This window comes from Poecilia mexicana, unplaced genomic scaffold, assembly GCF_051168715.1.
Source record: "Poecilia mexicana isolate PSO_F unplaced genomic scaffold, ASM5116871v1 scaffold_5, whole genome shotgun sequence".
Classification (NCBI taxonomy): domain Eukaryota; kingdom Metazoa; phylum Chordata; class Actinopteri; order Cyprinodontiformes; family Poeciliidae; genus Poecilia; species Poecilia mexicana.
In genome coordinates, this window is record NW_028263374.1 from 24,130,033 (window position 1) to 24,152,999 (window position 22,967).

Here is a 22,967-nt window from a genome sequence, read left to right on the forward strand (position 1 = left end):
TACTGAATATCATTGCAGTACCATTTTAAGAAACATCACCCCCCTCCCTCCCCTCCTACACTTTTAAAAAAGGTTTGTCAAAGAGCAACAATTCATAACGCTGAATTTAGCATCTGGAGTCCTTGCACTCCAACACTGGCAGCTAAAATGGGGAATGAGATTGGTCTACAGAAGAAAGGAGTCAAAGTGTTTCATTGGAGTGTATTGGACACAATTCCTAAACACGTAATGGGGACTAATACCAACTCACAGAAGGCCATTAATTTAGATTGTTGCTTGTAAACGGCTGTCCTTCAGTGCATTACAATGTAATCCCTACTCTGTTTTTCCCGACAAAGTCCTAGTTATATAATTAATGACATAGTGAAATACACCATATGTTGTTTGCTTATCTGAGGTTGCAATTGCTTAATTTTAGCACCAGCCAAGGCTTTTTTTTAATACGTCCTGATTTCCAAACCTTCGTTTTCTGACATGGTGTAATTACTCATTATCATGGCTGTAAGCTGCAGCAAATGAGGAGAAGCAGTTGACAAATCTGGACTTTCACTAAAAGGACAGCTGCTTACCAAGTCAGCTCCAGGATCCACATAATCAGGAAAGAGCTGAGCTTGAAATGTCTCCTTTTGTTCATCACCTCTTCTTCCCTCACCCTGTCCTCTAGAGACTCGTGCTTAAGCAGCTGATTGGCCGCGCAATGAAAGCACAGTTCTGGTTCAGGGTGTGTCCCAGAGAGCTTCGCAGGTCAGCTCTAGTTACCTCTTTTCTAACCTTGTCTTACTCACTAATGTGGACCCAAGGGTACGAGCTGCACAGGAGCCGCTGTGCATGTAAAGAACCTGAACAAGAATTATGTTTGCTCCTCCAAGATGACAGGACAGGTTTGAACAGTCACGTTCTTGGTTGTGATGCTTTTCTACATGGATTGTCATTGTTTTGTAAAATTTGCCGCACTGTTAAATTGTTTTTCTATGACTTTACTGGACATCGCTGCCCTGTTTCATTTTCTGCGACTCATCCTGCAGTCAAGCATCTTGTTACAAGTCTTGAATTCTAAATCTGTTGTTATTTAAAAAATAACCTTTACTCTTTCTGGAAGAACAAGACCGTTTCCTGTGGTTTCTAAATTGGCACCAGCAGAACCCTAAGGAAGTTTGATAGCACTATTTGTTTTAGCCTTCATCTTTGTATTATTTCATTACATTGTCTACCCACTACTGGGGTAAATGGAAATTATGTACAGGATAACCAAATTATACCATACTATACAGAAATAAATTAAGTTTCTGCGGCTAAAGCAGCTGGTTTATAAGCCAGTTCATCCTTTCAGACCAAATCTGGGAAATTTTTTTACTTTAATGGAGAAAAAGCCAACATGTTAATTGGCGACAAAAGGGTCAGCAAATACCCTTGGTCATTCATCAGGTCATCCAAAATAATTTAAAGCTTCCTGACGGAGTTCGCCTCTAGATTTTGTATAAGGTAGCTGGGACACGGAAGAGGCTCTGGGCGGAGCCGAAAACAATATGAGACGGACTTAGGGAAAATGGATTATCGAACCAAGTGGAAATATTTAGTCTAATAAGGATTATGACCACGAAACAGCAAAGGTAGGACTGAATTTATGCTTTTCGCTTCGTGAAATTAGCTATTTCTTTTTTTTCTTCTTTAGCTGCTGGTTCAGTGAGTTTTGCACGTAGCGTGGTGATTCTGGTATTGTTGGAAACGGCAGAGCTTCGGCTTTACTCTGATCGATAGTTTGTGAGGATCGGGCCACCTAGCTCTTTCACTGTTGAGTTTTTTTTTACCGGGTATGCCTCGTTAGCATCTAATTACGTTTTTTTTTATCAAGCTGTTAGTGTTCAAGCTGGGTGTTGTTGAGGTAGAAAATATTGTTTCTGTCATTTAGATGAGCTTTTCCCCGATCCGTGGATATGCAATATGCCTATATTGATAAATGTATAGCATGTGTTTTCAATTGATCTTGTTGCGGCAAGGGCCGAGGGCCCAAATTTGGGTCCTCTCGTGAATGACAGGTTAAAGAATATTACCACTTATATGAAGTGTTGTTTTGTTTACCATTTTACCAAACCTGGAAGTGACTATTTTAAATTGTATATCTTCCTAAATGAGGGCTGAATTATTCCATAATTACATAACATGTAATTAAACATGTTTTTTGCTCTTAATTTAAAAGAACCATGTTTCCGCAGTATAAAATATTTATGTCTTAGTACCTTTGTCGTTTTTGAAGTGTTTGCATCATGACAACCCTACTTATGTTATAACTAAAGCAAATTTGCTTTCAGCTAAAATCCACATTGGTGGGCCAAAGCTTTACAAAAGAATAAGTGAATGAAAATTGTCTTCAAAATTCAGTATATTTCTCTGTAAGAACATTTTTGATATTTTTAAATGTCTTAAACTCTTTCTTATCCCCTATTGTGGGCCAGTATTATACTTTGGAGACTACAAAATCTGAATCCATGCAGCTTTCTTTTCACAATCAAAGTGGCTGGATTTATACCCTTCTGCATATTTCTTAGAGAACAGAGGTGAGCGCTGAAAGTTAAGTGGCAGAGAGATATTAAAATGATGTCTCAGTGGGCTATTTTGTTGCTGAGCTGTCTGTGGCATCGGCTCATTATTTTTGTTTCTTTTTGCAAAACCTATTACAGCCGTGCTCTGAACCGCTCTCTCTACCAAGGTCCACGTCTTATAAAACTGTCTTAGTTTTGAATAGTTTTTTGAAAACCATTTTACTCCTAACAGAAGCCTTAAAGTGTAAGTGAAATAACAAAAAAAAAAAAAAACTATAAACCCAATTTACATTTAATCAGAGCATATAAAAGGGCTAAATAGCAGCAGGAATTGAGAATGACAATCGGATTTTGAAACAACTTAATTGGAGAGAAAATTAAGAAAATCTTAACCAATCAAGTCAAATTTTATCTACAATTTAGTCAGACAGTAGGGGTTGATTGAATCTGCTGTTAGCACTGACGCTTTTGCTTTTTATAGCCCGATCTTTGTGTTAAAGGCCACTGCAGAGGTCTCTTTCACTCAGATTCTACCAGGCCTTAACGTAAAAGGACATGCATGGTGCTTGCAGGCTCTGATCAGTACTTGCTGGCATCCCCTTGTTCTTTTCTTCACCATATTATTTTCTGCTCCTCTTGGTTTAACCTATCACTCAGCTGCCCTGTCCACTCCCTCGCCCTCACAGTGGAGATGTGGATTCAGCTCATGGCAAAGGACAAAGACACCTTGTCGCCTGGTGTAATGAAGGACTAATGAGCTGTTCAGACCAGCTGTAGTGTTTGCGACTCTGACTCTGCTGTTATTTCCCGCCGCTGGAGGTGGACTATAGGAGGGATGTTGCCGTTAGTGTGACACTGCGGAGCTGAGTGGAAAAGGGCACATTACTACTGTCAAGCTTCACTGACTACCTCATCTTGCTGGATTCAGTAGACTAATACCAGATTGTTGGTTGGGGGCAACATTGTGACTTGTACTTATCCCTGTATATGACACAGCTCAGCAGGCATTCAGCACATTTGGTCCACAGTGACTATATATCATAAAATGTTTAGGGAATTCAGCTACTCAGTGTAAAACTAGATTAAATGCATATATTACTTTACTAGAAATATTAAAGACATGCTGTAAAAAAAAAAGCGTCTTATGTGATTTGCTTTTCTGGACTCCGTCGGTCTCCTGTGATGTACTGTTCTTCACTTAACAGAACGCCCTCCAGGTGGTTTCAGACATATGGCTGGCAAGATGGCAATCTGCAACCACAGTATGTCAGGAATTGATGAGCTGAAAGTCGCTGTTAGCTCCACCATGCTTGATAATGATTAATGTGATAATTATGCGATGCAACGTATAGGAAGATGAAACTCTGAACACTGTTTTTGTGCAAGCTCGTCCTGTTTGATTAAAAGTGGGTTACTGAGGGTAAAATTTACCTTCTAATTATAAATATTGAACTTTTTGATCACTGCAAAAAGACTGAGATGTATTATATATAGTTTCCCAGCTATATAAGGCGCCCGCTGCTGGAGCATCAATTAAAAGAGGAAAAAAACATCAAAGGCTTCTTTTCCCTAATTTCAAACAAAGGAAGGCCTACTGGCAAGGGCGCACAAACAGGTGGTAATCCCTGTCTGCCAGTGCACTTGGGTTGGGGTGGGTGGTAAATTCTCATCCTCACTCAGTCACCCCCACCCCAAAGCTGAGTAATTGCCCAGTTTTATGCAACTTGTGTATTGACGGTGATATGAGTTCCAAGATTATGCCCAAACCACCCCTTGTCACGCCAAAGACCGCAGGGGCTGCATGTGTTGCCACGATAAGGCTCATTGCATTTATTTCAAACAACTCATTAAGAGTGTGTGCCTGAAACTCTTGCTACATTGTGCTCTTTAAAAGATAGAAGCTGCAAGAATGATGCAAAAAAACATTCTCTGTGGATCTGGGACTCTGCAAATTATGAAATTAAGAGGGACATTTAGATCTAATTTGCAAAAGCAAGTTTGTGGCAACAAATGGATGTGATTTGGGGGGTCTCTGCTGACCTCATCAGTCAACATTAACAACCGATAAACAAACGATGCTTTAAACTGTTAAAAATGGGGGGCTTTAATAGTTGATTTAGAATAATGATTGACATATTAAAACTCTTTAGCTAAGTCTGCAGAAATCAATATTTCCTATTGTGTGAATGTACAGAGTAGGTTGTAAAAATATTCCTCACCCCTGAACATTTTTTCTATCCTCATTTTTCATCAAATATTTCCCTAGGATTTAATATGCTAACCATCAAGAAACAACACAGCAGGAATCTAAGTGGCTATGAATTTCTGTTTTTAATTGAATATTTGCAAAAGTCTGACTTGCACATGTATTTAGTCTATTAAGTGTCAGAGGTTTGCAAGAAAACATTGCTGAACAAACGGCATCATAAAGACTAAGGATCACACCAGGCAGATCAGGGATAAAGTTGTGGAAAAGAGTGAAGCAGAGGCAGATTATAAAGGAATATCAAAAACTTTGACCATCTTAAAGAGTTCAGTCCATCCCCCATAAATGGAGTCTGTGCAGATTTCAAAACTAATCCGTTTTCAAAAATTTAGAAAACTAACAATCCTTTTTGCTTCTACTTCACATTAAAATGCAGTCATCCCCCATAATTACATTGAAGTTTGTTGATATATGACAATTACTTGACATACAACTAACCGAACTCCGAAGTTTTACGAAAACTAAAATGGCAGAAATCCACTATTGTTGATGAACAATGTGCTTTGCTCAAAATCCTGGGTCAGCATCAGTAAAAGAGCTTAGTAAGCATCTTAAAGAGTAACTAATCAACTAAATCAACTTTTCTTTTAGTACATAAAGTATCTAAATTTGTTCCTAAGGGTACGTTCTTAATGTTTCAGTGCAAATATTGACAAGCCAATGTAAATTTGTTTAATTCTGCTATACTTTACCTGCCGTCATCTCAGTGGTGGCTACTACAGTTGAATTTTCCTATTGGTCACAAGCTTTACGTGACCATTAGTATCGCATTTGGGCATAAAAACATCTCACTCGGACTCGCCTCTGGTGGCAAATCAGGAGATGGAACTGCGAGCATGAAGAGCATTGATCACTACTGTTTCAGCTCTGCACGTGATGTGTGATATATTCTCTAAGTGAACATGAAGTGGGATGGGTCTTCTCTGCTCAGACTACTGGTGGTATGCTGGAGGACGGATGGCTGTGTGTGACTGACTGCTGTGCTGAGGGACTCACTGCAGCATGCTCGCTCAGGACACAGCAGGGCTGCAGCAGAGCTGCAGAGCGACTGGTGCCTGCACACAATGTCGCCATAAACGTATCCAGTAATAAAAAAAAGATTTGTCAGTAGTTACTTTTTGGGGAAAAAAATAAAAGAGTTCAAAGAGTTGCTAAATATAGTGAAGAAGTGTCAAGTTGGCAACAGAGATTCTTTCATCCTGACCACAGCCCCACTTAACCCCCTCCACTCATCCCCACACTTGGCTGTGCCCCTCAGTGTCTCTTGGCTCCGCCCACTTTGTTGGAATTTTTCAAAATTTGTCTGGGGTGAGCTTGTGCTTTCACAGGGGTATTATTTACGCTTTGTTAATCCATATTTTTTTTTTTTCTTACAGAAATTTGAAGTCCATCCAGACCCAATGATCAGTGTTACACATATGGCCTGTGCTGGTGGGGGGGTGTGGATGGCCTTCTCAGAGGGCTCCTCCATTCGTCTCTTTCATACAGAAACACTGGAGCTTCTGCAGGAAATCAACATTTCAACACGTTCAATGCTGCAGAACACTGGTAAACGGACAACACACATCAGCACCTTTGTATGCATTCAGGCATTCATATGCTTCAGATATATATATATATATATATAAAAGAGTTTATTGTTTCATAAAATTTTACGCAATGGTTTCTGCTGAACAGTTTTCTTACTGATATGTTATGCTTTGTTCTAAAAATATTTTACTTGGTACCAACTTTAGTAATTTTGTTGGGGTTTTTTCCCCTCTTTTGGGGGCTTATTTTTGTTTGTATATGGATGCAAAAATGTATCAAGATAACAAAGAGATTATTACTCTCTGATAATTCCCAGTATTGTTCTATACCTACTTTAATTTAAGCAATAAATGTAAAAATTCAGATGAAACTAAGAGTCAGCTTCATCAGCTTCAAATACCAGAATTAAAACTGTCGTAAAATTAAAACAGAGGAGACCAAAGTGATTCAGTTGATCAGATGTAAACTGTATGACTTTCAACTTTTTATCTGCTCATGTGCCCCCATTGCCCACCTCCACTTGTTTTCTGGAGAGAGACAGGTTGGGTATTGTGGGCAAAATCTTGCAAGAACTTTACATAGAAACAGAATAACACAGTATACAGTCCAATAAGAAACAAAAAGGACAAGACATTTGATCCAAGTGAATTTCAAACACATCAAGAAATACTGATCAACAAATCTGAAGCAGGCTCGCTTCAGATTGGTACCATACACAGTCAATAAAAAAACAATTTCAATAATTTCTTCAACACATTTTGACAGAAAATATCACCAAGTTTTAGATACAACTCTCATAACTGAGGGTGTTTTCCAAATGACTATTAAAAAAAAAGTGATGTTCTACTGATTAACAGGCAAGCTCATGTTTACGTTTTCTACCAGCAACAATTGATACTGAAAGTTAATTAAAAACCCGATGGATTATATCAGTATTTAAAAGTTTTCTGAATTCTTTATTTTATCATTCAAACAATGGTTGATATGTATCAACAGGCAGCCAGAAAATACTTTTTATATAAGGATAAAATCTTTGCCAGGCCTTATTATTCTCATATTTTGGAGATCGTGAGATGCCACCTTTGGGAATAAAAGTTGTTTTGACTAGACCTTGACAGGACCTGGAGAAAAGTTTACATTTGACCTTAAAATTTACATTCGACTGAGACAGACCATGCTACAAGGGTTACTTCAAGTTATTTTTCAAATATTACATTACAATGGAAATAAATATTTCTTGAGGTTTGTTTCTTCTGATAATGCATCTAAATGTCCCGTGTGTGTACTAGTACCAGTAACCCCAGAGTTTTACAGTTTTCATTTTACTTTATTTCTGTCCCAGTTTCATTATCTGATCTGCCATCAAATCCTCTCACCTTCATTTTACATGTCACTGCTGTTTCAGTCAGTCCATTTTGAATTCCTCAGATGGCACACTCGCAATGTTCATTCCTTACTGGTGGATGAAATATTTATCAGCAAGTGTGGATGCCTGTTTCACTTGCTGTTTGAGGGAGGAGCTATGATAAACATATCACCACCTGTTCATACATCCAGCTCTTTAATCTCAAGTCCTGAAGTTTTGGTACACTCCCTTCGGTATTTGGGTTCTTTACTCATAAAAAAAAAAAAAAAAACTGCATCTCACATGAGAAAACCATTTACCTTTTCAAAGACAAAATATAACATCTTGCCTTTCGTATTGGATTTCATCCGATACTCCAACACACTGAGGATTTTTGCCTGAAAAAAACAAAGCACAACGACAGGGATGTATTTCAAAGAACACCATCTTCTCATTTAGTTCAAAGGTTTGTGTTTCCTTTAAGTGCTGGAGTAGAGGTTTAAAGGAGGACAGACTTCCACGATCATGGCATCCAGAAAAAAACGACTGGCCCAAAGGTCATTTTCCGCTCCTCTTCCTTAAAATATGCAGCATGTGTAAGGAAATGTGGTTGCCTTAAGGTTTGGCCCTGGGGGAAGTTGCAGGGTGCAAAAAAAAAAAAAAAAAAAAAAACGTTGCTAGGCTCATGTCTACAGGGTCCACAAAGAGAGGAGGATCTTTGACTTAAGTTGTGATTTGTTGAGCTCACAGGAGAAAAGAAGCTCCCTCGACACTCTGCAACCACAGAAACGGAACATGAAATTTTGATAGTTTTCCCTCATCACTGGGTCTCGGCTCCCATAGGTTTCTCCTTGACTTATGCTAGGACATGCAGTAATGATATACCCCCTAATCCTTTCTACTCTAATGTGATTTCTACTCAATGGGGAATTCCAGCTGCAGTAAACAAGAGAGAACTTTCAGAGGCTAAGGAAACTGCTGATCTCTTATGTACCAATGCTTTTAATAGATCAATCCTTAGGGTGGAAAAATATATATATATATTCCAAAATATTTTGATTGACATAAAAGACATGTATCTTTTCAAGCATCTTTTCAGGAAAAATGCCAACTCCCTCATGATATTGCAGTGTGTACATTGTTGCAAGCACTGGAGGATGGCGATTGCTGGAGGGGTTGCTGTAGCTCTTTAATCTCAACTGCTTTTACATTATCCCTTTTTATCACTCTTGCAAAGACAAAGCATAGTCCCCACATCCCTTGACTTATATTCAGACTTCATTGTAACCTTTAGAGCGGGTGTTCATGAGGATCGCTTGCTCACTTAAGCTCCAATAGACTATACAGCAATGCTAGCAGGTGGGAGACAAATTAAAATAAAGGACTTTTTTTCCCCCCCTGTGCTCTGTCCCTCCAACAAAACTCAACCTAAATACTATTAAATATTTAATGGTATGGTTTCTGTTTTATCTTACACATGCAGCATCTGTTTCCTGCGTTGGATGACTCACCTTCGTGCATTATAATAAATTAATTAATGACACCACTGAGCCTTTTGTACAAAGCATCAAATTTGAAGCATGGCACAGAACAAGCGTGTAAATACAGCTACACATGCAAATGAGCTTTCTCTTGGTTGTGTCAAAATAAGTGTTGGTGTAATTCAATTAAGGTTGCCATGGATGTTATGATAAGTGGCCTTATGATAACTAGGCTACAGTGGAAGACAAAAACATGTGGAATTATAGAATGGGTTCAAAAATAAAACCCACATTTAACAATGCTGCTTTAGCCTTGCGTTAGCTGGAAACAATGAATGTTCTTGGATGAAAAGAACGCAGTTCTCCTCCGCTGGCACTGATGTAGAACTGTACAAACAAACACAGCAAAGATAGATCCCACTCCTTTTAACATGCTGTATAACAAAATCCAGAAAATTCAGTTTGAAAAACATCTCTGAGTTACACAATTTGTCATGTTAACAGAGGACATCAGTATCAGCTTCTGAGACCAGCTCAGGATACGAGAGAATTTTAGAACGTATAAAGTTTATACATTTCTTAAACCACAGGGAAGAACCAGTTTGGTTCCATTTCTAAAGTACTTTTTTTGCCATATAGACAACTTCCTAATGAGAATGCAATCTCACTTATTGGTTTTATTCAATAAATTGTCTTACATATGAATAGTGCATGGAATTATAGGATTTCTATTTGTGGATGATTCAGAAAATCAGTTTACTTTTATTATTTTTAATGTCTTTTTCATATCAGTTGTCTTGCACCTGGTATCGTCATTGCGATCTTTGTTATCACTACTGCAAGATTTTCTAATATTGTACATCCATATTGTACTGTTACTGTTGTTCCATCATTTTAAATTCATTAGGATGTGTCTTTATTGTGTAATTTAGCTATTCTGTACCCTTATTCTGAGTTATACATGTATACAGTAATATTCCTCCAATCCTTTGTAACGTCTCTCCATGGTCTAACTAGAAGGGTATAAATGTCAGGAAATTTTAAGAAGGATACCTGAACTTTATTTTAGACTAAGCAGATCTATTATAACTGACGCTAGACGTGTTCTGACTAAGGCTAAATGCTGAAATGTTACCAAAAGGAAGTTCAGTCTTTAAGTGTGTGCACACTTACACAACTTGTTGCAAGACTTTTAATGATAATTTATTCTAAGAGACTTGTTTTTTTTAGTTAAACTGAATATGACATTGCACACTAGAGATGGAAAAAGGATTTATTATTGTGTAACTTTTTAAATCACAAATGCCTGGCCTTTTTAAAGAGTTGTGTAGACTTTTGAGGTCCACTGTATATAAGGCTTTAAATTGAAATCTAGCCTAATTCAAAGTTTTCCCCTCAGGGATGCTACCACTTTTGCCATGTCCTCATTATCTTCATGAAAATGATTTGTGTTTATTTTCAGCAGACAGGCATTTATTCAACATGAACATGATACAATGGGTTTTGTAATATCACTGGTGCAAGAAGTGGAAGAATAACAGAGGGACCAGCTGGCTCCTGTGAGCAACACTACCAGTCATGTCATGTTCTGTTTGACACATGTTTCCAGACACAAACACCTGTAGAGCAGCGTGTGAAACCACAAAACTGCACAGATCTCAAACAAAAAATGTCTGCAATGTCTGTGGTCTCTCCAAAACTGTTGGATTTAATCTGGATTGGCAACAAGAAAAATAATTCCAAGTTTTTGGGAACTGCTTCAAAGATTAGATTTACCACAGCACTCAGCAATAAGTATTTTTTTTCTCATACTTTTACTAGAACATACTGTAATTTTCTCTTACAATAGCTGACAAGGAAAAATCCATTTTCTGTCTATGTTTCCTACATTACAGGTCAAAAGAACATGCGGGTGACAAGTCTTCTAATTTGCCAAGGGTTGTTATGGGTGGGAACAGCCCAAGGTTTAATCATCACTCTTCCAGTTCCTAAACTGGAGGGCATCCCCAAAATAACAGGTATGGCTGAACATCATCTTCTGAGGTCAAAAGAGACGGGAAGAAACTGTTTTCGATGGAAAATTACTCTGAACTGTCCATTATAGAGGTCACACTTCACATTTTTGTTATGCGACTGTGGGAATCAGTGAAAATATTTTCAGTCAGCTAACCCACAAATCATTATGCATACATATTTACCATATATATAAATGCAGAATATTTAAAAACTGCTTTGCAGTGTTTTGTCATACCAAGTGAATAAGGTGGTTACTTCCCCACTTGCACAGCCTTCACTTCCCAGCCGCCTTATTGCAAGTGAGTTTATTGAATAATATGTAAATGCCCCACAAGCTATGGGTAGAGTTATTGCTTCAACAGTCTCAAAATTATGAAAAATAATTTCAGTAAACTGTTAATGGCATGATGGAAAGTGAGGTTCAAGTCATTTTTCATTCCACATTATTCAGGTTGCATAACATTCTTATTGAGCATGTGATTGACGCCCACCTGGTCCCAGTGTTTTTTCTTATGAATGGAACCTAAATGTGCATTCATTTTCACAGGAAAGGGAATGATCTCCCTAAATGCTCACTGTGGACCTGTGGACTTTCTTGTGGCAACCACCAGCACTTTGTCTCCTGATCTGCTCAAGAGGGATTCTGTTGGGGACGGACCAGACTCTGCCTGTGGAGGTGAAGACCGAAGTGACTCCTCCTCACAGGAATCCTTGCAACCTTCCAGTTGCTACAAAGCGGAAGAGAAAGGAAAAGGACGGGGCGTTCTGCTGCAGTACAGGCTGCGCTCCACATCAGGACTACCGGGACGGCCGCTGACAGCTCACGGGGACGAGGCCTCCGACTCGTCCCTGGAGTCTTTGGAGCACAGCGTGGAGGACGGATCTATCTACGAACTCAGCGATGACCCGGAAATGTGGGTTCGAGGACGTCCATGTGAGAAGGACGCGGTGCGTAGGGACAGGGTGATATCTGCTGCAGTCATATCAGGAGGAAAAGGTTTTCGTAGACTGAAGGAAGGAATAGGGGTAGGTTCTAGGACAAGTGGAGACTCTTTAGAAAACACTCTAATGGTATGGCAACTCCCACTGACCGTGTGATATGGAGAAAAAGACAACAGGATTTGTTTTTGTCAACATCTGCTCAACTTTGCCTCGAATCACCTGCTACACAAATTTAGCAGATTTGAATGTATGAGGAAACGCTGCCTCTGTCACAGAGCTTGACATTCTGTCATCACCCTGTGGAAAACGGAAGCCAAGACATGCTGTTTGTGACAAACACTATCGGTCTAAAAAGATGCTTTCAATGTTCAGGACTCTGTATCGTCATCTTACCAGCGGTGGCAGAGGTCACCACAGATCAGTTCCATGCTGTCATACTGATCTGGTTTCTCCTCCTGCCTTAGTTAAGACTGATATGCCTCACTTTAACCTCATCAAAGCCGCATGTGCTCTGCCACATTTATTTTCTGCAGAGGACTTCAAATAAGAGTGTCCATGGACAGCATGCCTTTGAGGAGAAGCCTTTGTTGAATCCACCAGGCTCTGCACAGTTAGAAATGGATGGGTTATATACGTGATCCTGTAGGAGAGATCCCATCGGTCTTAGAGCTGGAAGCTGAAGGCAAACATTGCTTCACAAAGCACATCAGCATCACTTTATTAGTCTTGCCTGCATTTTTTTTTTCATCCCGTACAATGTGAACAAATAACACCTCCAAATATGTATGAAAAAATAATCTGTGCATTTCTTAAAAAAAAAATGAAATCTATTGTTGCAGTATTTAGAAATAAGTGTTTTGCTCTGAACACCTGGTGATCCTTTTGTTTGGGTCTGACATGTAAGTACAAACTTCACAACAATTGATTTTGGAGCTAAGTTACTCTGTGATAGAGTTCTCTGATAAACCTTTCTGTTGTAGAATTTAGAAATTCATTACCAAGTTTTGCAAATTATCATCCTTTAGTATTAGCAGCCTTTTTTTTCTGCTTCTTTGTTCACCGTCCAGAAAATCAGTACAAATGTGCACACAAACCAGTTAATACCCCCAAACAGAGGTTACATATCAAAAACACGTTACAAATCAACACAAGATTCGAATGAAACATTGTGGACAGCTGAAAACAGAGAACGCAACGAGTGTCTTTATTATCATGAGGATTCGGTGTGAATTTAATGGTGAAATTTTACATCTAACAAGTAGGCATCATGTCTTTTGCTTTTGTTATGAAGCATAGTATGAAAAGAGTTCCAAAAGCAAATTTAATACAACCACTAATCATCTTTTTTTTTTTTTATTTAAATGAATGTCCACGCTAACATAAAACAACTTCCCTATTTTGTAGTTTGTCGGCCTTCATGTTTTAAGATCACCTAAAATATTATGTAATCTATTGTTAACATCCTAAGAATTTTAAAAACCTTTTTAAAAAATAGCGATTAATAATTTTAAAAGGAATGTAAATATAAAAGGTACTGTTGGTTCTCTATTGAACTTATACAAGGACCTTGTATTCTCCCAACAATTGCAAGAATGTTGAATCAAAAGTGGTATGAGAAGAACTCAGTGGTACAGTGCTAGTTTTAAAAGGTTTTCCTTCAAAATGTCTTACTTGTAAATTGTGTTAGCATTGTCAGACTAGTAGCATGGTATTAACCCGTGATTAAGAATGAAGCAGAAGGTACATACTTTCAAATGTGTGGTTTTAAAGTTTTCTGGGGCACTTAAATATCAAACTATAAAAAAAAAAACATTGCATATTTTGATTAAACTAAGAAATGGTGATGATTGCAATTTTCTTTGCCAACTTAATTCAGCGTAGGACTTTTTAAGTCAGGAGAGGCTTATTTACTTCCACACCTAAGGTAAGTTTGATTTGTAAATACATTTAACGAGTCCCTCATAGTTGGAAATGAATTCCAACAAAAATACTGTATACTAACAGCAAGAAATATGTACAAGAAAAAAAAAAGATTTAAAGATTTAATGTATGTCATATTGGACACTGAGATTTTTTGACATTTTCCCCTAACTGCATAAGTTTTGTATACATTAAACACCCAGTTAAGCAGAATCCTTCAAAAGGAAAGATAATTCTAACTTCCCTGCATTGTTGTTATAAACGCATCAGACCTGTATGCCCAGATTATGTAGGATTCAGCCTGTTGACACCATAGGGACTGCTTATATCAACTTTTTTTGTTTTTGTTTGTTTGTTTGTTTGGGAAGAAGAACAGGAGATATTAGGAGCAATCCTAATACAACTTTATGATTGTGTGGTATGCACTGTTAACATTTGGTTATCAAGGTACTTTGATTATATTCCCACATTTTAAAGATGAATGTATGTTCTTGGTGGAGTCATCTGATGACATAGTTCTTGATATTTTGAGTATTTTTACCCCTGCACTGGATTTTCCATGGTATTGATTTTGATGGAAACTGACTCATTTATATCATTTGCATTTACTTACAGTGGATATTTATGTACTGAATACTGAAATAAGAACAAACATACTGTACTATTAGATGGACAGCCTATTGTACTAAATAAACTTATATTTGATTTTGTAAAGCACAGAACTGATTTCATGTTGTGCCGGCAAACTTTATGCTCTTGTATTGATTAGTTGTTGGCATCATTTACTTTAGTAGTTCAAACTTCTATCTATCCTTTGGCAAACGTTTCTGTTGAAGATGGCTGGTAAAATAGTAAAACCAGCAAGCATTCATCACAGTTCAGAGTTTGCATGCCATACATGCTGCAACCATTCACCCATACAGATGCACATTTTTCTCATGCAATGAAGCATCAACACAAAATATTAAATGGTGAATTCAACCTGGGAGTTAAACATCTGTCATATGTTGCCTGTTTTACATGTTTTCCAAGCATACAGTAGTAACATTTGTCATTTGTTTGCTGATCACTATTAATGTCAATTACTACATCCATAAAAACATTGTAGGAATTGCAAGAAAAATAAAAAGGTTAGAGACACAGTAGAGAAAAATGCAGAAAATGAATCCCTAATATTGCCTTTGCACAAACACTCCACAGAGCTGAAGCAAGAGGTAGGTAAACATGGCTTTTGTTTCTTTGAACTGGAGTAAAGAAACTTAAAACATATATGGTGCAGTATCTCACCTTTCTTGGTAAAAGACTGAACTTAATCCCTTTTACTGACCCTGAACAGTTTGTGAATTCTTACATTGCATTTTTGCAACAAAGGCAAAATATTCGCCCAACTAGTCATCAAATCCAGTGGTAAATATGATTGAAAAGGAATCATTTTTTACTATTAAAAGGACAACTACACTCACTTGGTCCCTCACAAATGTATTCACAGTTTTCATTTTGCAATATTTCATATTATGTCACATTTTCACACAGTGACACTCCTCTTCCTGCTGACTGAAAATATTACTGCAGTTTATTGCAGGATTAATATTCTCATACCAGCCTCCTGTAGTCCAGTCCTTAATGGCTGGAGGCACAACACTTTTTTGTGCCCCTCGTCGTTATTCCTCTTGCTGCAAAAACTTGGGCATTAATATCAATTTCTCACTAGTTTCCCATAACTTCATGGACCTGCTGTGCGACTCATTTGAATTTTTTTTATTTTTGTCTGGCTTTTTTGCTGTAATGTTGGCTGATCAGGCAAAACTTCCTAATCATTACAGTCACGTTACACTCCGGTGGCAGAGCAATGTTACCTTATGTCAATTTAATTCCACCCAAATGCCACTGTTCTGAAAGGGTCTTTGAGGATTTTTAGACAACATAAGCAAACAAACAGCTCCATGAACACCAAAGAACACACCAGACAGATTAGGAAGTTGCAGAGAAGCTAAAAGCAGGGTAAGGCTATTAAATAATATCCCATACTTTAGAGATCTCAGAGCACGGTTCAATCCATCATTTAAAAATGGAAAGACTACTGTATTGCAGCAAACCAACAAGAGGCCATGGTTACTCTGGGGGAGCTGCAGAAGCACACTGCTCCTCTGGATGAATACATCAGCAAGAGAATGTTCATTGTACCTTTTGCAAATTTGGCCTTTATCGAAAAATGACAAGGAAGATTAAAATAATAAACATAGAAAAGTACTATGTGGGATTTACCTCAACAATAAGGGGAGCACAGCAAGCAAGGGAAAGAAGTTGCTTTGGCCAGATTAGGCCTCAACACTACTCTGCTCTCTAAATCCACCATGCCCACAGTGAAATGCACTGGTGGCTGCATCATGCTCTGTGGATGCAGGAAACGGAAAACTGTTCAGAGTGTATTGGAAGATAGATGGAGCTAAATCCAATCCAATCCTGGAAGATAACCAGTTGGAGACTGCAAAAGAGTGGATAGAGAGGTGTATGTTGTTTATGAGATTTTCATGACTGGGGAATGGATAGATGAAACTTAAATTTTGTAGTGATATTACACTTTTATCCTTAGTGTTTTTGGAATTTTACTAAATTTCTAAAACGTATAACTAAAATTACATTTCTACAACATATTCATTTACTACATACCAGTGCAAGTATTTGTTAAACTTATGAGGACATTTACAAACTGAAGTGACTAAACAGCAAACTGACAATATACCTCAAATTTTCTCTGTAGATTCACACAACCATTTAGATGGTAAATAATGAAACATTAGAATTAATAGACCACAGTGAATTAACTGTTTGGGTGAAAATTGTGTATTTGCCAAATATTTGTAACATTTAATTAGATACATGTAAAGTTCAGTATTAGTGAAAACATTGTTTTTGATTCTTTTATAAAAGAAGTTGAGTTTTTTTTTTTAATGTTTTTATAGTCTTATGCAACCCACATTTGGGTCATCTTGTCTATGTTTGCCTTAATAACTGTGACAATGATGTCTCCATACAACACAGATTCACCACACACAGTACTGCGTAAAGCTGTGCAGTATGTTAATATGCACTACAGAACCTGTCAGTATTTTAAAAGTCTACTTTTCTACTAACCCCCAACCGTTCTGTGGGGCGTTGGATGGGGAAAATGAGGGACTACATATAGGCTTAAATAAGCAGCAGCAGAAGCAAACAGCAAATTAGCATGAAAGGTCAACGCTTAAATAAACCATAAATTATGGGCTAACCATCAGGAGTCAGATGGAGATTCAGGTGTTTTGAGCAACATTTAGTTTATTACAGACAGAACTCACCGTAGACAGCTGAGGATTTTAAACATAATGTAGCTTCATGTAAATCAACTACGCTGTAAAAGTTGTACTAAAAAGTAAGTAAGTATCCTTTTTTATATTTAATTTCATATTTATATTTACTTTTTATCATTTATTTTTTTATTTTAAGGTTTGGTCTACCAAAAAAAAAAAAAAAAAACAACTTGACCAACCCCAAAATGACAATCTGTAGACAATCTCTCTTAAAAAAAGGAAACTGCAAACTTTGCTAACACGTTGCATTTATTTCCGTTTTGCCATCTAGATCAGTGCTGACAGAGGTAAATGCCAGATTTCCAAATGCAGTTGAATCCGTCATGGAATGCTATGCAATTTACATATGCATCCAGGCCCCCTCCTCGTGTGCTTGACTGGCAACTGACAGGGCGCATCCATCAGGCATCGGGAAAAAGGCAGCGCTGCCGACATTTAGAGATGGTGTTTTATGATTAAACATTGCTGGATAAAGTAGTGCGAGTCTCAAAGGATTAAAAGATCACATCTGAATGTTCTACAATTTTAAAATTCATGGGTAGTAGATGTTTACAGACTAAAATACCCTTTCTAAAATCTTCTACTTTTATATGCAATGGTAGCACACCTTGAAGTGCATACCAACATGATCAAAACCTGCCTCCATTGTTCAAAGTCAAGAAAGAGTTTTGCAGTTTGATTTATGTGTGAGGATGTTAGCCCAAAAATATGAGTCATACTGAGAGAGGATTACCACCCATGAATATATAGTCATGTGGCAGAAACCTTTTTTTTTTATGTTTAAAATATGTCTTTTGCAAGTTTTAGAACAATGAAATATAAAGCTGCCGATTTAAAAAGGAAAAATGACAAGATTAAGTCAAAGAAAATGTACACATTTCAAGATGTTCTTTTCCTGGTGAACATAAACAGTGAGGGATAATATTTTCCAGAAAACTAACTAATTTATGTCCTTGTCAACAAATCCTACAAGTTACTGTTCCTGTTTTAATCCTCTTAACATTTTCCCCCCAAAACACACAAAAATGGCTGTAAAATACATAACGGAAATAAATTAAATGCAGTTCCTCATCCTTTTTGGCACCTATTTATCCAGAGCAGTGAACTGTATTGCATCTCTAAGTACTTTGTAGTCATTGTTGTTGAAAAACAAAAATGTAACACTTTCTCCATCTTCTGCATCTTTTTGAGCTAAAGATGTGAACTCTGAAATCAAATAAAGGCTGCAGATGCAAGTACCGTATTTTCTGCACTATAAGGCGCACCTAAAAACCTTCAATTTCCTCAAAAGCCGACAGTGCGCCTTATAATCCGGTATGCCTTATATATGGACCACTATTGAGCCACAACAGGTCTAGCAACTACGGTAAGCAGCCGTGGACTTTATTTTCACCCGTAGAAGAAGCAACGCGCGGTGCATGCTGGGATAGTTGTCAGAACGCTGGTTTGTTAATAAAGTTTGACTGACCCATCCATAGACATAATACAAGGATAGATGCCTCATGGACCGCTCTCGCCTATTGTCGCCGACGAGATTTAGGGCGGCCATCTTGGAGCGGTACACCTCTCCACTCAGCGTTATGCGTTTAGCAGGCACAATGACGTATCAGTGCTTTTAATCGATCATAACATACTTTTTTGTTATTGGAAACCATATTCAAACATCCATCAAAGCAACATTTATAAACAATTGTATTTTTTAAGTATGTTTATAATAAATAGTTCATCATATTTAAATATGCTTAGAATAGAATAGGAATGGAATATTCTGATATCGATGTATGAAGAGCATATTACAAAGCACACAGCCGTTCATAATTTATTTAATAAATTATTTAGTAATAAACACATTTATATTTTGATTGAGCAAAGTAGGAGGGTATACCGCTCCAAGATGGCCGCCGTATTTCCTGCACCAGAGCGGCCAATGCGGGGTCTACTCTTATATTATGTCTATGGACCCATCTACCTACTGACCATCTAGAATCAGGTCGTCTGCAGGTCATTTAGCACCATGTTTTCCACGAACATGCTGTGCGCGAACAGAGAAGGGTGACCATCGTCCGGCCACCCCCCGGCCCAGTCACAGAAGGCTCTCCTCGCCGACCGGAGTCGGACTGTTTTGTTGACATTCTGTTTAGTGGAGCTCCATCTAGTGGATGCATAACGTAACTCCAGCCTCTATTGTAGCGTCTATTCTATTCGCCTTACAATGCGGTGCGCCTTATATATGAAAAAAGTTTTAAAATAGGCCATTCATTGAAGGTGCGCCTTATAATCCGGTGCGCCTCAATAGTGCGGAAAATACGGTACTACAAGTTTAATAGTTTAATGACAATTCTGGAGAGAAATTTTGTGGGCATTTTCCAAAGAGACCATTTAGAGACTCCAAGTTGAGCCATATGAGAAAAGCACATCTCAAGCCCCTGCATAAATGTAAGCAAAGACCTCCCCAACGGGCATACAACAACATATTATTTTAAAATCATATCTCAAACCTGAACAAATTATAAACTTACAGAACAGAATAGAAATATTCATTGTCCAACAATGGAGACATTTCTGTGCAACAGCAGCAAAGTCAGGCAATAAGAGCAAATAGACTCCCAAACATATAGAATATAAATTTACATCTAAAAACAAAATAAAAAATAATCTGCAATATTTTTTTTAACTGCAAAGACAAAACCCTCCGCTTATAGATCATCTTTTGAATGGCTCCTTTCAAGTGATATACATCTTTGACTTGAAACATGAAATTACAGCATCACCAGCATGTCTGCTTGGTTCACTTTAGTCGCCTGCATGCCTTTAGAGCTGCATCCGCTGTCACAGATCCAAATGTGTTGTGGGTAATTAAAAGGAAATAACATTTAATTATTTGACATTAGTTTTATAAGGTACTTTAAATAGCTACACAATCATTACATCTTAAATGGAGTAACTTTTATCTGCAGTCAGCTGTTCCAAAGTGACCTACTCAATACTGAATGACACCATAGTTTGACTATGAAATGTGAGATTTGAAGGATTTTCTAAATAAAAACATATATTTTGGGACAACTTCCCATAGAAAGTCAAAACCTGACATTGTTTAGATGCAGAGCAGTCTATTTAACTTACTCTCTTGCTAACTCTTTGTTAGCACAAACATCTCAAGACAGATTCAGATTATATAGTAATCCTGGTCCCTGCATCAACTGATGTGCACTGCCTGGGTTTCATGATTGTGCTATGTGTGCACACCAAAACTACATGTGCAGAGAAAATTCAACAATTTCCAAAGGGAACCATAACCAAAAGAAAAACAAGTCTGGCTTTTTATTGCATAAAACATTGGTATAGTTAGCCATGGTAAACAGAATTTAAAATTACATTTGTACAAATGTTGGCAGTTCTGTCAACATGTGTAATAGCACTGTAGGAAGAACAAAGACAAGAAGAGTATACTTTATTACATTAATTAGATCATTTGATTTACTAGATAAATACATATTTGTTTAGAAAAGGCATGTTATTTCTTTTTTTGGACATCCATCTTTTCAATTAGATTTTCCATCTATGGTGGTAATGATGGGCATCAAGAAAAAAAATAAAATTTCTGGCGCTGGGATCTTTTTCTCATTCTCTGTGGATGTGTACAATATAAGCTTGGCTTACTTTCCTGGCACTGTTGCCACGGGCACTAATTTACTCAGACTCTTGGCTCAAAGAACATATGATAGGGGTCTCCAATACGCAAACAAACATCCAACAAAAAGGACAACACAACTCCTAAAAGGGTCCATTATACTCCAGTGAAGTTTGAGAATGTGACGGTTTGTCAATAAAATTGTCCTCAGATGCTCCTTATTCCTGGGTCAGCCACAGTGCACTTCTTTGCCCAGAAGCAAAATGTTGAATTGAGAGGTCAAAATGCTGCTCAAGCTTCCCACTGCCAAGACTTGCATATCAAAAGATTAAAAATATGCATGCTTTTCACCTGTTGGTCCTCACAACTTCCATTACGTAAACCTTTCTATAGATATTCTCTGCCAATTAACCCTGCATTGGGCATGATTTCATTATCAAAAATCCCAGCTTTGCGCCTGTGCAGCTTGTGGCGTCACTCTCTCTACATTTCAGGTATAATTTGCATGCCTCAGTTGAGGCTAAACTAAAGCGGCTGAAGCGTTGCAGTTTGAAGGTCTCCCTGCTTTATCTGCCAACTCCTGGAAGGCAGGCATATTTGCCTTGCTTTTCATTTTCACAGGCATGGCAGTTGGATTGATAAAGGAAGAACAGCACACTGTACAAACCTTGCTTTACAAAGGAGGACGTAGAAACATATTTGCATTCCTAGAATATGCAGATAAAGCCCACACATGATTGATTCAGGTCTCATTATCACCCTCCCGTCAATGCACACTGCATCTGTTGCGCGCACCCTTTACGAAACCCTGGGGGACATTTATTTTTTGGCCCACCTTATCAAGGTGGTCTCAAATGAACTACAAACGGTGGACACTGTTGTGTAGTTTATAATCTTTTTGGAAACATGCTTTGTTATTGCCTTATCAGAGCTTTGCTCCATAATTTTTTTGGTCGCTTCTAAACATGCCTTTCTCTGCCAATGACCCCGCTGTTGCTCGCACTTCTGGTTTATTTAAAAGGTCTTAATCATGAAACAGTTTAATAAAACTTTGATCAATGTACATTATTCAACTTGTCCCCAAGGTAAGAGGTTGGCACAAGATCATGACCTACTTACTGTCTGTGTTTAATAGTTATTATTCTCCACAGTTTTTCAGGGGTCTTCTGTTCGTACAACTGCCTTTAAATATTTTAATTTGAAACGGTGGCCAAGAGTTTTTCTGACTTCCTTTTTAGGGAAATTATTTTAATTCTGTGGGATCAAAATGGGTGAAGTTCTTTCAATTATTCAAGACTCACTTGTGTTGGAAACAGGACCAGGATGGAAACCCATACATCCCTCTTTCCAGCAACATTCTGCAGCTTATTCTTGGCCTTTCCCAGGAAAAAAAAAAAAAGGAATACATATCCCCTCTGGTGAGTTTTGGGTTTGTCAGTGGTGTTAGTGCCTCAGCTTTATACATGCAAGTGCTGTATATACTTACATGTATACAGCACATATGCACCATGTCCTGTCACAGCCATGACTCAAATATCAGAGCAGGGACCCAATAATAACATCAGTCTCACACTATGCCATGTAGCTGGTTCACTCACCTTGGGATCTTGGATAATGTGAACTGAAATTGAAACTTATGTCATCACACCATCTGGTTAATTCAGAAAATAATTATCTGACCACTTGAGAGGACTCTTATAGCATTGTAGTGTCATTCCCAGATGGTTGGTTGATCCTTGAATATGAAAAAATGATCCCGATATTTTTAGAACAGCAGCCCATCAAAGACATTCCACAGTTTTCACCGGCAGGACATGGCATAGACATGATGCATTCAGCATTAGGACACGATATCAGACAATAGCTTAAAGCTGAGTTCAGGCTCCACAAGAAACAGTTTATTTGATGAAGTGTAGTTAGAAAATGTATGGGCAGTTTTTCATAAATGC

General features: G+C 37.8%; 1 protein-coding gene across 3 annotated transcripts in view; it reads left to right on the top strand.

The window, feature by feature from the left end:
* Window positions 1-14,754, top strand: part of arhgef10la (Rho guanine nucleotide exchange factor 10 like a) — a 127,598-nt gene extending 112,844 nt beyond the window's left edge. For all 3 annotated transcript variants that reach the window (XM_014985201.2, XM_088005775.1, XM_088005774.1), the window contains 3 exons: window positions 6,183-6,354; window positions 11,058-11,180; window positions 11,726-14,754. In XM_014985201.2, the coding sequence (XP_014840687.2) occupies window positions 6,183-6,354; window positions 11,058-11,180; window positions 11,726-12,276 (846 nt within the window). In that variant the 3' untranslated portion in view covers window positions 12,277-14,754. The remainder of the gene's footprint in view (window positions 1-6,182; window positions 6,355-11,057; window positions 11,181-11,725) is intronic.
* Window positions 14,755-22,967: the final 8,213 nt, after the last annotated feature.